At 34.5% G+C, this 14,658-nt stretch overlaps 1 protein-coding gene across 6 annotated transcripts; it reads left to right on the top strand.

The window, feature by feature from the left end:
* Positions 1 to 412: 412 nt before the first annotated feature.
* Positions 413 to 4,509, top strand: LOC114303310 (chorismate mutase 1, chloroplastic). 6 transcript variants are annotated; one of them, XM_082898611.1, is made up of 6 exons: positions 413 to 658; positions 1,738 to 1,910; positions 1,984 to 2,080; positions 2,453 to 2,596; positions 3,378 to 3,932; positions 4,262 to 4,509. In XM_082898611.1, the coding sequence occupies exons 2-5, from the start codon at positions 1,816 to 1,818 to the stop codon at positions 3,561 to 3,563; spliced, it is 522 nt and encodes a 173-aa protein (XP_082754737.1). In that variant the 5' UTR covers positions 413 to 658; positions 1,738 to 1,815; the 3' UTR covers positions 3,564 to 3,932; positions 4,262 to 4,509. The 6 variants fall into 6 exon arrangements, with proteins under 6 accessions (XP_082754737.1, XP_082754739.1, XP_082754740.1 ...); XM_082898613.1 differs by having other exon boundaries at positions 413 to 1,910; positions 3,378 to 3,515; positions 3,820 to 3,932; XM_082898614.1 differs by adding an exon at positions 3,156 to 3,180 and having other exon boundaries at positions 413 to 1,910.
* Positions 4,510 to 14,658: the final 10,149 nt, after the last annotated feature.

Genomic DNA, 14,658 nt, shown 5'->3' with positions numbered 1-14,658 from the left:
AAATATTGGACAAAAATTATCACCATGAGAAAATATTAAAATTTACTGGTTCAACAAACTCTGCTTACGTCCACTGATATATTCATTGTGTTTACACATTACACAACGATTCAGACTGAGAGGTGGTAATCTTGCTTTGTTTTAACGAGATTCAACCTTTTCTTGGTTGAAGAAACCTTCAGACCCGTTGCAAAAAAAATCTGCAATTGACTTGTATCTCTTGAGACATAGTAGTCCGACTGATAGTCATATTGACTTAAACTAACGTTGCATATTAGTAATTGAATCCAAAATTTCACCACATAAAACACCCTTACACAATTGTGGGGATGTATTTTTTAGGATGAACTATTAATAGATCATAATAGTTAGATTTAATTCCCATCAAATCTTATTGAAAATAAGTCCACTACTAGAAAATTGGCTTTTTGCGACTAATGTTTTTGCGACTGATTATTTGACCGTCGCAAAAACTAACATTTGCAATAGCACCCTCCTTTTATTATACCTATGCCCTAACAGAGACTGATTTCCCCTGGACTCTCATTTCCCCTAAATCTGATTTCGCTCGATTGTGTGTGAGTAAGAGAATCTGATTTCCCTCTCTCGATTTCCCTCTATAGATCACCATGGTCATCTGAAGAAGAGACCTCCAACGGTATCAACTCTCTCTCTCTCTCTCTCTCTCTCTCTCTCTCTCGCTCGTCTCAGTGAGTCTCTTCGAATCATTCATGCGTATTTCAACTTCTTTGTCTCTCTACTTCGATCACTTGTTTCTTATCATCTGAACTCACTGTAGTCGCAACCGCAGGTCACCTTTAGACGAAGCTTTGGTTTGAATCAATCCTTCCTCATCTGCTGCAGGTACAAGCTGAACCATTCAATTCTTAATTGTGTATTTTCTGTGCTGCGAAAATGATGAACTTGCTTGATTTCAGTTCTGAATTCGAATTATTATTATTATTTTTTGTCATGTTAGATTGGAGCATGTGTAACATTAGCTAATCTGGATTTGAAAGTTAGAGCAAGGAGATATAAATAATTGTGTATTTTTTACGAAGCTTTTATAGATGCGGCCCTTATAGCGTTCAATAAATAATTGTGTATTTTCTGTATTAATTGTGTATTTGATTTCAGTTCTGTGCTGCAAAAATGATGAATGTGTATTTTCTATATCCAAATTTCTGTCATCTCTTATATAATTTGCTTGAAAATAGATTCGGACCTTATAGTGTTCGATAAATAACAAAATCGAATAGATTATATAGCTATTCAATCCAATCCTTTATTGTTTATATAGCTGTTATATTCAATGAGTCAATCTCTTTTTTTCTGTTTGATGACATGCTCATGATTGAATATATTAGTGTTTTTGATCTTTTCATTTGCATTGTTCTGTGGCACTTGGAGGCCATTGTTCATCTATGAATGTTTTACTTGGAAACCTGCAACAAGAATGGTTTCAAGAAATAAATATGCTAAACTACTGATGTATTGTTATGTGGCACTTGGAGGCCATTGTTTATCTGTATATATGATATGATTTTACTTTCAATTGTTAATGCTCTGCTTATTGGTGAAATCCATATGATGGAGCAGATGTGTATCGCTTGGTTATCATCTTTCTGAACAGTGGCTGCTCAAAATCATTCTCTCTTTTTATTTTTTTCGACTTTGCTGTATAGTAGTTGTTGTACTCAATCTGTTGGAAACATTTTAATGTTCATATTACTCCAGAGGGTATAAGACATTCTTTAATTCGACAAGAGGACAACATCATATTTAGCCTCCTGGAGAGAGCTCAATATTGTTTCAATGTTGACACATATGACCCTAATGCTTTCTTCATGGATGGGTTCCACAGCTCGGTTGATTTCATGGTCAAAGAAACTGAAAAGCTTCATGCTCGGGTATGTTATGCCTTAATTTATGAAAGGAGGAAAATAGAATGATTTTATTGCTAGTTTCTGATTTATTTTTTAGTGCATATCATGTTGGAAGATACAAGAGTCCCAATGAGCATCCTTTCTTCCTAGATGACTTACCAGATCCAATGCTGCCACCTCTGCAGTACCCTCAGGTAAGACAATAGATACAATGGTTTTAGTTAATTTACTCTGAGCCAGAATTATGATTGACATAGCTTGTAACATAATGCGTAACATGCAAATTTATGAAGTTTGGATTGGAAGATGGCAAACTTGGAGGGTGCTTGTTCACGACTTCTTGAGCTCAATTTAATTTGATGAAGTCAACCACATAGATTTGCTACATGCATGAAACTTTATAAAATCCAAGTGTAGAATGTAATCTTGATGTTAATTTAGTAAAATCTTGGTATCAACTATTACAATTGTTAAACTCTCTCTTTCTCACTATGCACTTGTTTGTGTTTGCAAATTTTTATGCCAGCCATCACTGACATAGCCCCTTGTTTTATATATTCAAATAGGTTCTTCATCCCATCGCTGGTGCAATCAATATCAACAATAAAATATGGCATATGTATTTTAGGGATCTTCTTACAAGACTAGTCAGGGAAGGAGATGATGGTAACTGCGGTTCAGCTGCAATCTGTGACACAATTTGCTTGCAGGTATACATTTTTAACATATAATTAATCTCGATTAGTTTGAACTGTGAATTATTGGAACAGGAGATGATTTTACTGCAGTAATGTACTGTGAGCTGCATTTTAATGCTTCTGAGTTTGTGCTTGCTTTAACACACCTATTTGTAGATGATAATTTGTTTTTAATTTGATTTTGTCCATGAAGCTCATCATGTTTAATTTTCTACAAATGGTAAAGCAAGCAGCCTAAACTGAATATCCTACGTTGAATTATAGACAAGACATTTTCCCCGTTGTAAAACAGTGAATGATCCATTTGCCGAGTATTAGTGACTGCCTACTGTGTTCAATAGTTACATTAATGATCCAACATTCTTTCTCATGATAGAAGTAAAGTAATTGATGGATTTGTTGCTTTTGCAGATATATGCTGACTAATTATATATATATATATATTAGCATAACGTTTTTCGATATGTTTTTTATATATCCCAAAGCATGGCATTTAACGTAGTGTTGGGGATTAACCAATCATTCTAACTTGCAACTATTCCTTCTATGTATTGCTGTACTTTGTTTGCAGGCTCTCTCAAAGAGAATTCATTATGGTAAATTTTTAGCAGAGGCTAAATTTTGAGCTTCACCAGATGCATATGAAGCTGCCATTAGAGCACAAGTTTATGTTTTATTTTTCAGATGCACCTAGTGTATCCATTCCTTTAGTATAACTTTTTCAAAACCTTGTGTGCTGAAACAGGTCATGATCACTTTGATATTGTTAATTGTGGTGCTTGTGATTTTGCAGGACAGGACTCGACTAATGGATTTGCTGACGTATCCCACTGTGGAAGAGGCAATAAAGAGTAGTGTAGAGATGAAAGCCAAATCTTACGGAAAAGAGGTGACTGATAATAATAATGTAGAGGAAGACGGAGCTGATCCGGTATGCAAAATAAAACCAAGCTTGGTTGCTGACCTATATAGGGACTAGATCATGCCCTTGACAAAGGAAGTTCAAGTTGAATATTTATTGAGAAGGCTTGATTGAATTAAGATCAGTTTCTAAAAATAAAATCATATATGTATATTATACTACAATATGAAGAAATAGCGCAAGTTAGCATAATATCAACACCTCATTCATCATTATATTTTAATATCTTCAGTTGCATTTGGATTTTTTTGAACTACAATTTTTCAAAGCTTAAACACATTCCAAAAGGTAAGGAATACCCGATTCTTTGTAGGAGGTTAGCAACTGAAAGCAAAGGTTGGGTGGAGACTGTTGTCAATTGCGGGAGAGGAGGATTTGAGAGGGAGGAAATTTTACTTGATTGGAATGAAATTGCAGAAGAATATGGTTAGTTTCTTTCTTACATTCTTATTTGCAAGAAGAATTATTTCTTGTTTACAGGTTTTGTGTGTGCATTGGCAGTCTTGCTTCTTATCTATATTCTAGTACAGGAAGCTTAAATGTTATTTGCAAGAAGAATTATTTCTTGTTTGCAGGATATAACATTTTCAAGTGGTTTGCTTTGCATAACATTTAAGCTTTGAACTTACCCAAAAAAAACATTTAAGCTTGAAGGTCTAAACTGTTTGACTGTTTAAAATGAACCAAATAGGTATTTATTGCTCAAGAAAAGATAATTTGAATGATGTCTAATATACTGATGTATATTTTTGTAGGTAGTGTTGAGGGAGTAGTTGATATGATTGGATGGGTGATATTGAGAGCTAAATTGAGAAATTTTTTTATTTTTTTTTAGTACTTGAATCTATTAGTATTTTGTATAAATACTTTTAAGGATGGTTTGATGGATATTTGTTTTGCATGTATAGAAGTTTATATTTTGTATGCACATTTTATTTTTTATTTTTTGAAGAAATATAATTTTGATGAGGGAAGTGATGGAAAATAATACATGTGTAATAGAATTTTTGCAAATATCACTTTACATTTATTGTATATAATATTTGAATATATATATATATATATATATACGAATATAGATTGTTAAAACATTGTAGGTTTTTTTTTTATATATAATTTTTTGCGACGGTAACAAGATGGTCGCTAATAAATTGTAGGCATTTTTTTTTAATTTTTTTGTGACGGCAAAACATTGGTCGCCATAAGTAGATTAGGCTATCGTAAATAGTTTGTGACTACTGTTTTGCGGTCGCAAAAAGCATTTGCCACCCCCACATTCGTGACTCCCATTTGCCGTCGCATAGGCCATCGCAAAAGGTCTTTTGCGACTGTTTTTTTATTATTTGCGACAACTTGTAATGGTCGAAAAAAATATTTTTTTTAGTAGTGGTCTTAATAAAATTATCGCTAATTTTTTTTTTAACGAATTTTTGCATCACTAAAAATTAAAAATTATCGCTAATACTTATAATTAGTGACTTTTTCTGTGATGAATTTTTCAAACTAATTAAAAGTTAATAATGTTTTTTTGTGACAATTTTTTTAAAACCGTCGTCAAAGTTTATAACTAGTGATATTTTTTGTGATAAAATTTTCAAACTGCCACTAAAAATTAATAATTAGTGACATTTTTAATAGTGTTCGATAAAAATGTCATTAATTCTCATAAGACCTATTGAACAAAAAGTTTACCTATTAAGACGTGTAAGTCCTCTTATTTTTTAATAGAATTACGTGAATCTAAGTTCTTGACTAGGTCAGGCTGAGGTGTCATGTGATGTGACAATACTAGTCAAGGTTATGTCATTAGTCAAACTTCAGTAAGAATATGACTCATCGGTGGTGAATCCCTACTAAGGATGTCACTCTTGAGTTGGGTAAGACTCCTAAGTGGTAAAATCTCAATGAGGATGTGAATCTTGATCAGTTGGATATGAATGAGACTATTGAGAAGATCACACTCAACCCAATTAGAAAAAGTAACTTTAGATATAGAATAATTGCTAGGCAAGTAGAGCCCTAGATAGAAAAGGAAACCTAAGATGAGGCAAAATAGTCCTATATAAGTAACACATGATTGAGGTACGTATATTCTAGTAATTTGTAGGATTTGTGTTATTGAGTATTCTCTACAGAGAGAAAGTCAAGACCGGACAGGCCACTAACAATTCTCCATCTTGCAGATGTTGGAAATGGTTATAAAATTTTGAGTAAAATTAAAAAAATTTCTTAAGTTTGGTCTATTTTTTAGGTGGATCCCGAGCGTCGATTTTCGCGGATCAAAGTGGTAACGCGTTCTATGCCACGTTGTGATTCACGTGGTATATTTGGTTGCTCAAAACCATTACCGAGTGAATGAGAAATTGAAGCCAAAGTATGCTCCATGAAAATGGAGTTTTTGGTGAAAAATCCTTAAAGGTTTAAATAAGGCTTGTCCCACATTGATTTGGTGAGAAGTTTTGAATGGGTTTATAAGACATGGGTTTGGTATTTGGGGTGTTCTCCAAGGGGTACCCAAGTGTTTTAGAGAGGGAGGTTATGGGCAAAATGGGCTAGACCACGCACGCCGCCGCCGTCCGGTCGGTCGGGCTTGGGCACGGGTGTGAGGTTGGGTTGGGCTTGTCGGGCTGGGTCGGGCTTGGGCGCGGGTGTGAGGTTGGGTTGGGCTTTTCGGTCCCAATACCTATTTTTTTGGGTCAAAAACATTTGAATTTAATTTATTTTTGGTAAAATAAAATTCAGAATTCAAATTAAACCCGATTTTACTTTACACCCAAACAGGGCCCTTCCCGTTTTTATCTGTTTGAATTATGAACCCAACAGATTCAAATTTGTTTAAATTTAAAAACCAACAGGATTCATACCTGTTCAAACAGGTTTGTACCTGTTTAATTCAAAACCTACAGCCACCAATCCATCTATAAATTGGACATCCCTCATTTGATGTTTAAGATTCAGAAAATTCATTAATTTTGTCCTTAAGAGCTCTGCAAATTTATTCTTCATTTTGTTGCATTATTTTCTTGTAAGAAAGAGTGTAAACACTTTGTGTGTTCGTAAGGCAAACAATTTGTAGTGCTGCTATTGTTTGTAGTTGTTCATTTCATCCTGAGAAATAGACGTCCAAATTCTGAAAGCACCACAGAGAGGACGAATCTATCTTAAGGACACAGTGTCAAACACTGGACTTGATCAGATTATTATTCAAGAATTAATCAAGTAAGATTTTTAATTTATTTTCAGTGTTATTATTATTTATTTAAATCAGATTTTAATTTTATTTTTGTAACAAAATAAAATCTGTTTTTATTTATTTTATTTTTTTATTTCTAGTTTGATTTTTGTAATCAAACAAATTCTCTAATTTCCTTTATTTCTTTATATTCGGGTTGTTGTTTAGTACACAACATAATTTAATCTATTTAAATACAGTGAAGATTGTCCGACAATCTTAAGATAGATTTATTTTGGTATCTTCATTGTATTTAATTTTCTATGATTTCATAAAGACATATTCTGGTTGGAAAAACAAATATTGTTTATGCTATTTGACAGATAGTACTAATATACTGTCTCTTTTCTTTGACAGCTAGTAGTAATATACTGGTGTCGTTAACAATTGCAGAATATTAATTTGTGTTATAGAAAATTATTGTGATATTTTATTTTTCTAGTTTTAGTAACAAGGAAAATAAAATTATTTTGTGTTATCATTTATTTTCTAGTTTTAGTAACTAGAAAATTAATTTGTGTTTTAATTTTTTCTAATTTTTGTAATCAGAGATTATGGATACTACAACTGAAACTGGTAGTGGTACTCCGATTGTTACACCAACACCGGTCCCTATCCAGAACCATGTTCATGTACCAATAAATCATGGAGAAAAATCAGAAAAATTTAACGGTACTGAGTTTAAGAGATGGCAGCAGAAAATGCTGTTCTATCTTACAACTCTAAATTTGGCTCGGTTTCTCTATGAAGAGGCTCCAGTACTTAAAGGGGGTGAAAGTAATCGGCAAGTTGTTGCCGTTGTAGAAGCTTGGAAACATTCAAATTTCCTGTGCAAACACTACGTCCTCAATGGCCTTGACAACATGCTGTATAATGTTTACAGACCTCTGAAGTCAACAAAAGAATTGTGGGATTCTTTGGAGAAAAAAAATCAAGAAAGAGGATGCCGGCACGAAGAAATTTGTTGACGGTAAATTTCTAGATTTTGTTATGGTAGACTCCCAAATGGTAATTTCTCAAGTTCAAACTTTTCAAATAATTTTGCATGATATTCATTCAGAAGGTATGTCTCTTAGCGAGTCTTTCCAAGTAATGCTTTAGTGGAAAAGTTACCACCGGCTTGGAAAGATTTCAAAAATTATTTAAAACATAAACGCAAAGAGATGACTATGGATGAACTTATTGTAAGACTGAGAATTAAGAAACATAACCGAAAGGCAGAAAAGAGGAATGAGAAAAATCCCATTGAGTCCAAGGCTAATGTGGTTGAACAAGTTCATAAACCACATAACAAAAAGAGGAAGTTTACTGGAGATGGTCCTAAACAAAGCGATAGCAACAAGAAGTTCAAAGGAAAATGCTATAACTGTGACAAGACTGGACATCGGGCTTCTGGCTGTCGTCGCCCTAAGAAGGATCATGGAAGTACAAGCAAGAAGACTACCAATCAGGCCAATGTAACTGAACTAGATTACATCTCTGACGGAGTGAATGACATCAACCTTTCTGCTGTGGTGTCTAAGGCTAACTCGGTTAGAAATCCCAAAGAGTGGTGGGTTGACACTGGAGCAACTCGTCACATATGTGCAGACAAGAAGATGTTCACTACCTACAATGAGGCTGAAAATGGTGAACAACTTTTCACGGGAAATTCTTCTACTTCTACTGTGGCTGGACAAGGAAAAGTGATCTTGAGGATAACATTAGGGAAAGAACTGACCCTGAACAATGTACTGCACGTACCTGACATCCAAAAGAATTTAGTTTTTGGTTATGTTAAGTAAAAATGGTTTTAGACTTGTTTTTTAGTCTGATAAATTTGTATTAACAAAGAGTGGTATGTATGTTGGTAAGGGATACATGAGTGATGGTCTCTTTAAACTAAATGTAATGACAGTTGTACCAAAAGTTGCTATGAATAAGAATAACACATCTTTTGCTTATATTCTTGAGTCGAATGTATGGCATTGTAGATTAGGTCATGTAAATTATGATGCTTTGCGTAGATTAATTGGTTTGAATTATATATCAAAGTTTGAAATTAATCCTAATCATAAATGTGAAGTTTGCGTAGAAGCGAAACTAACCAAGGCTCCATTTAAATCAGTTGAAGGGAAAACCGAACATCTAGAATTAATTCATACTGATGTATGTGATCTAAAATTTGTTCAAACTAGAGGGGGCAAAAAGTATTTCATAACATTTATCGATGATTGCACAAGATATTGTTATATTTATTTACTTAGAAGTAAAGATGAAGCCTTAGAAATTTTTAAACTCTACAAAACAGAAGTTGAAAATCAACTTGGTAAACCATTAAAATGGTTAGAAGTGATAGGGGTGGTGAATATGATGCACCATTAAATGAATTTTGTGCACAACATGGCATTATTCACCAAACTATAGCACCCTATTCTCCTCAGCAAAATGGAATTGCTGAAAGAAAGAATAGAACCCTAAAAGAAATGATGAATGCCATGTTACTAAGTTCAGGCTTACCACAAAATTTGTGGGGGAAAGCAATATTGTCTGCTAATTATGTTCTTAACAGAATACCCCACAAGAAGACCAACAACACTCCTTATGAATTGTGGAAAGATCGATCGCCTTCTTACAAATACTTAAAAGTGTGGGGGTGTTTGGCAAAATTTGAAGTTCTTGTTCCTAAAAAGACTAAGATTGGACCAAAAACAGTAGATTGTGTGTTTATTGGTTATGCTCAGTGAAAAATCTAGAAATCCCCTAGATGTTGATTTGTGATTATGTATCAATTTTAAGCAGAATATAACAATCCCAATCAAACAATCAAACAATCAATACAAAGAGACACAACGATTTAACGTGGAAAAAACCACAATTGGACACCTCCAACTGTGATAAAAAAACCACGGGCAACAGCCACAAGACAATCCACTAAGAAGAATTAAAGGAATTACACAGGTATACTCTCAATTACCTAGCGAATCCACAACGCCTAATTGAACCAACCTCTATGTGCCTCTTCCAACCCCATCTTCACCACGGAATTGTCTTTCTGATGAGCCACTCTGGAATCCACCACAGCTTCAGGCTCGAATTCTTCAGAATCCACAACTGAAGAATAACTCTCTCTTTTGTGTATAACAAACAAACCTTTGATGTACTCTCTTTATATCATGAGTTGAATACTCAATAAAAACATCAAAGAAAACTCCCAAAGTATCCCCAGATATAAACCCTAGAAACCAAAAAGAAGATCTGGAGCCGTAATCCTAAAAATCTGACCTAACACGCGAATTTATAGAATCTGTCCCGCGATCTCCGCTCGAGCTCAACACAGCCCGCTTGAGCGGACTGACCAAAAACTGCGTGCGAACAAACTTAGATGCGCTCGAGCGTAGGAGCATCCGCTCGAGCGTAAAATCACACCTTCCAGTATTTTTACAGGCGACTGCAGAGATGCTGAGAGCTTCCAATCTCTGCTCGAGCGTCACTTTCCCAGCTCGATCCCCGTCATAATCAGCGAAGTGGCAATCTTAAACGCTTTATCATCACAAACTTCTCTGAAAAGCACAATTCGGGTTGGATTCGCATCTAAACACTCATAGCCTCACTGAAATAAAAGGTGCGAATAAAATTACAACTCAAAGGAGTTTTGTCAAACGGGATTGCCAAGAAATAAAACCTAACACTCAGAATAGTAGTGCATATCGGTTTCTGACTTATAAATCAAAAATACCTAATATAAATGTGAACATTATTATAGAGTCAAGGAATGTTGTGTTTTTTGAACATGTCTTTCCTTCTAAGAAAGGACAGGAATTAAGTTCACAGAAAATAACTTATGATTGTACATAAAGTCAAGAGACTAATGACAATCAAACACAAGAGACTAGTAATGGTCTCGACCAACAGGATTTAACTGATGATGAACCAAGACGAAGTAAGAGAGTGAGAACATCAAAATCCTTTGGTCCAGATTTTCTGACATACTTGTTAGAAAATGAACCTCAAAGCTTTAAGGCAGCAATGACAAGTCCTGAAGCACCTTTGTGGAAAGAGGCTGTTAATAATGAAATTGAATCCATTATGCAAAATCATACTTGGGAATTTGTGGATCTTCTACTAGGTTTTAAACCTCTTGGATATAAATGGATATTCAAGAGAAAAATGAAAGCAGATGGTTCAATTGACAAGTATAAAGCAAGATTTGTAGTTAAAGGTTACAGACAAAAAGAAGGTCTGGACTATTTTGACACATATTCCCCTGTGACAAGAATAACATCCATTCGCATGCTTATTTCTATAGCATCGTTGTTTAATTTAGAAATACATCAAATGGATGTTAAGACAGCTTTCTTAAACGTTGATCTAAATGAAGAGATCTATATGGAGCAACCCGAAGGGTTTGTAGTGTCGAGGCAAGAAAATAAAGTTTGTCGGCTTGTAAAGTCTCTTTATGGATTAAAACAAGCACCTAAGCAATGGCATGAAAAATTTGATCATGCAATGCTTACTAATGGGTTTAAGATAAACGAATGTGACAAGTGCATCTATGTTAAAAACACTGACCAATGATATGTCATAGTTTGTCTTTATGTGGATGACATGCTTATCATTGGAAGCAGTCAAAACATGATCAAATCAACTAAGCAAATACTTAATAAAAGATTTGATATGAAAGATATGGGGGTCACAGATGTTATATTAGGAATGAAAATTACTAAAACATCTGACGGATATGCGTTATCTCAATCTCATTATATTGAGAAAATTCTTGATAAATTTATCAAAGATGATATGAATTTAGCTAGAACAGCTATAGACGTCAATCTTTATTTATCGAAAAATAAAGGTAATGCAGTGTCTCAGTTAAAATACTCCCAAATCATTGGAAGCCTAATGTACCTAATGAATTATACTCGTCCTGATATAGCTTATGCTATTAGTAAATTGAGTAGGTACACTAGCAATCCTGGAGAAGACCATTGAAAAGCGATCATTCAGGTTCTTAGATATCTAAGATTTACTCGTGATCATGGTTTGAACTTTACTCGATATCCAGCAGTACTCGAAGGTTATTGTGATTCCAATTGGATATCGGATACTAAAGATTCAAAATTCACTAGTGGATATGTCTTTACTCTAGGAGGCGCTACTGTTTCTTGGAAGTCCACGAAACAAGCTTACATCGTACGATCCACAATGGAATCCAAGTTCATTGCTTTAGACAAAGCAGGAGAAGAAGCAGAATGGCTTCGTCACTTCTTAGAAGACATTCCAATGTGGCCAAAACCTGTGCCAGCTATTTGCATTCATTGTGATAGTCAATCTGCAATAGGCAGGGCACAGAATCATATGTATAATGGTAAGTCACAACATATTCGTCGTCGACACAATACCGTAAGGTAATTGTTGTCAAACAGAATAATCTCAATAGATTATATAAAATCTAAAGAGAATATTGCGGATCTGTTAACAAAAGGTTTGACAAAAGAGCTAGTGTATAGTTCATCGAAGGGGATGGGATTAAAGCCTATTACATAAGAGTCGTCATAATGGCAACCCTACTTATATGACTGGAGATCCCAAGAACTAAGTTCAAAGGGACAACTAAGTTATGTATGGCTCGCCAGAAATCACCAAGGGATTAAAATTCCTTATCCATTCCTATGGTGAGAGTGATATCTGCAACATGTGTTGTCTGCAGGGTTATAAAGATAAGCTTTTCTTTTAATGATTACTTATATCTTGATTTAGGTATGAAAATCAAGACGAGTATAAAGAGATACTCACAATAAGAATCACCTATATGAGTGTCGAACTGGGCCCGGTTCTATGAGAATGAAGAGGTTAAATTCTCTAGAAACACTCATGAAAACCAGGAGCATTCAAGGCCAAAATGAACACAACAGTGAGAACCATGATGTGTTAGAAGATATTTTGTGTGACATCTATTGTCTTGGCTTACACAATCGGCTGAACAATTCAAGGCATCATGTCCATTGGTTAGCTAGTAAGTCCGATAGGTTATCACTAGGGAAGGTTCAAGGCCGAAAGCTACCTATCTTGATACAAGATATTTTCGGCTTATACTCTTTCGATAAAGTCTGCATATTGTTGCATTTCCATTGTCATCAAATTCTATTCATGTGGGGGATTGTTGGAAATGGTTATAAAATTCTAGATAAAACTAGAATTTTTTCCTAAGTTTGGTCTATTTTTTAGGTGGGCCCCGAGCGTCGATTTTCGCGAGTCAAAGTGGTAACGCGTTCTATGCCGCGTTGTGATTCACGTGGTATATTTGGTTGCTCAAAACCATTACCGAGTGAATGGGAAATTGAAGCCAAAGTATGCCCCATGGAAATGGAGTTTTTGGTGAAAAATCCTTAAAGGTTTGAATAAGGCTTATCCCACATTGATTTGGTGGGAAGTTTTGAATGGGTTTATAAGGCATGAGTTTGGTACTTGGGTTGTGCTCCAAGGGGTACCCAAGTGTTTTAGAGAAGGAGGTTATAGGCAAAATGGGCTAGACCCATTGGACTCAAAAATCACCACACACGCGCGCCGCCGCCGTCTGTCTGGTCGGTCGGGCGGGCTGGGCCAAGCCTGGGCTTGGGCGCGGGTGTGAGGTTGGGTTGGGCTTGTCCGGCCCAATACCTATCTTTTTGGGTCAAAAGCATTTGAATTTTATTTTATTTTTGGCAAAATAAAATTCAGAATTCAAATTAAACCCAATTTTACTGTATACCCAAACAAGGCCCTTCCCATTTTTATCTGTTTGAATTATGAACCTAACAGATTCAAATCTGTTTAAAATAAAAAACCAACAGGTTTTATACCTGTTCAAACAAGTTTGCACCTGTTTAATTCAAAACCTGCAGCCACCAATCTATCTATAAATAGGACAGCCCTCATTTGATGTTTAAGATTCATAAATTTCATCCATAAGAGCTCTGTAAATTTATTCTTCATTTTGTTGCATTATTTTCTTGTAAGAAAGAGTGTAAAGACTTAGTGTGTTCGTAAGGCAAACAATTTGTAGTGCTGCTATTGTTTGTAGTTGATCGTTTCATCTTGGGAGATAGACGTCCAAATTCTGAAAGCACCGTGGAGATGACGAATCTGTCTTAAGGACACAGTGTCAAACACTGGACTTGATCAGATTATTATTCAAGAATTAATCAAGTAAGTTATTTAATTTATTTTCAGTGTTATTATTATTTATTTAAATCAAATTTTAATTTTATTTTTGTAACAAAATAAAATCTGTTTTTATTTATTTTATTTTTTTATTTCTAGTTTGATTTTTGTAATCAAACAAATTCTCTCATTTCCTTTATTTCTTTATATTCTGGTTGTTGTTTAGTACACAACATAATTTAATCTATTTAAATACAGTGAAGATTGTCCAACAGCAGATTCTCTGTGGATTCATCTCAAGTACGGGCAACATTTGGAATCATCGCCAGTACCGACAATGTTTTGAGATATTCCGGATGAGGTAATATTTTTAGATTTGATTGTGTGGTCAAATTTTAACACACACAATAATCATATATGTTGTAAAAGAGATTATGCATCAATATCTTTATTTCCAATTCAAAACTAGTGAATGAAAATTCTTAAAATTTAAATCAATAGACTTATTGATTTTAAATTTTAGTGACTGTCAAATAATCCTATGCAAGCTGATTATCTTAATCCAACAACTACAATAGTCTAACTCAGAAGCAACAAAGTATTTGCACCGAAATATAAAGATGATTGAAGTTGACCAACTCAGAATTTGAGAAGACAACAACAACTACAGAGACTCTACAGACAAACCCTCAACTCTTTCTCCTCTCTCTCATCACTTCCCATTATTTTTTATTTTTTATTTTTTCATACACATATATGTTTCGATAATCTTGATAAATACACATAAAGTGTTGGGAT

The sequence above is a fragment of the Camellia sinensis genome, chromosome 12 (assembly GCF_055761805.1).
Source record: "Camellia sinensis isolate YWXY chromosome 12, ASM5576180v1, whole genome shotgun sequence".
NCBI classification, from domain to species: domain Eukaryota; kingdom Viridiplantae; phylum Streptophyta; class Magnoliopsida; order Ericales; family Theaceae; genus Camellia; species Camellia sinensis.
The sequence above is the reverse complement of the archived record's forward strand: the minus strand, read 5'-3'. Positions and strand labels throughout refer to the sequence as shown.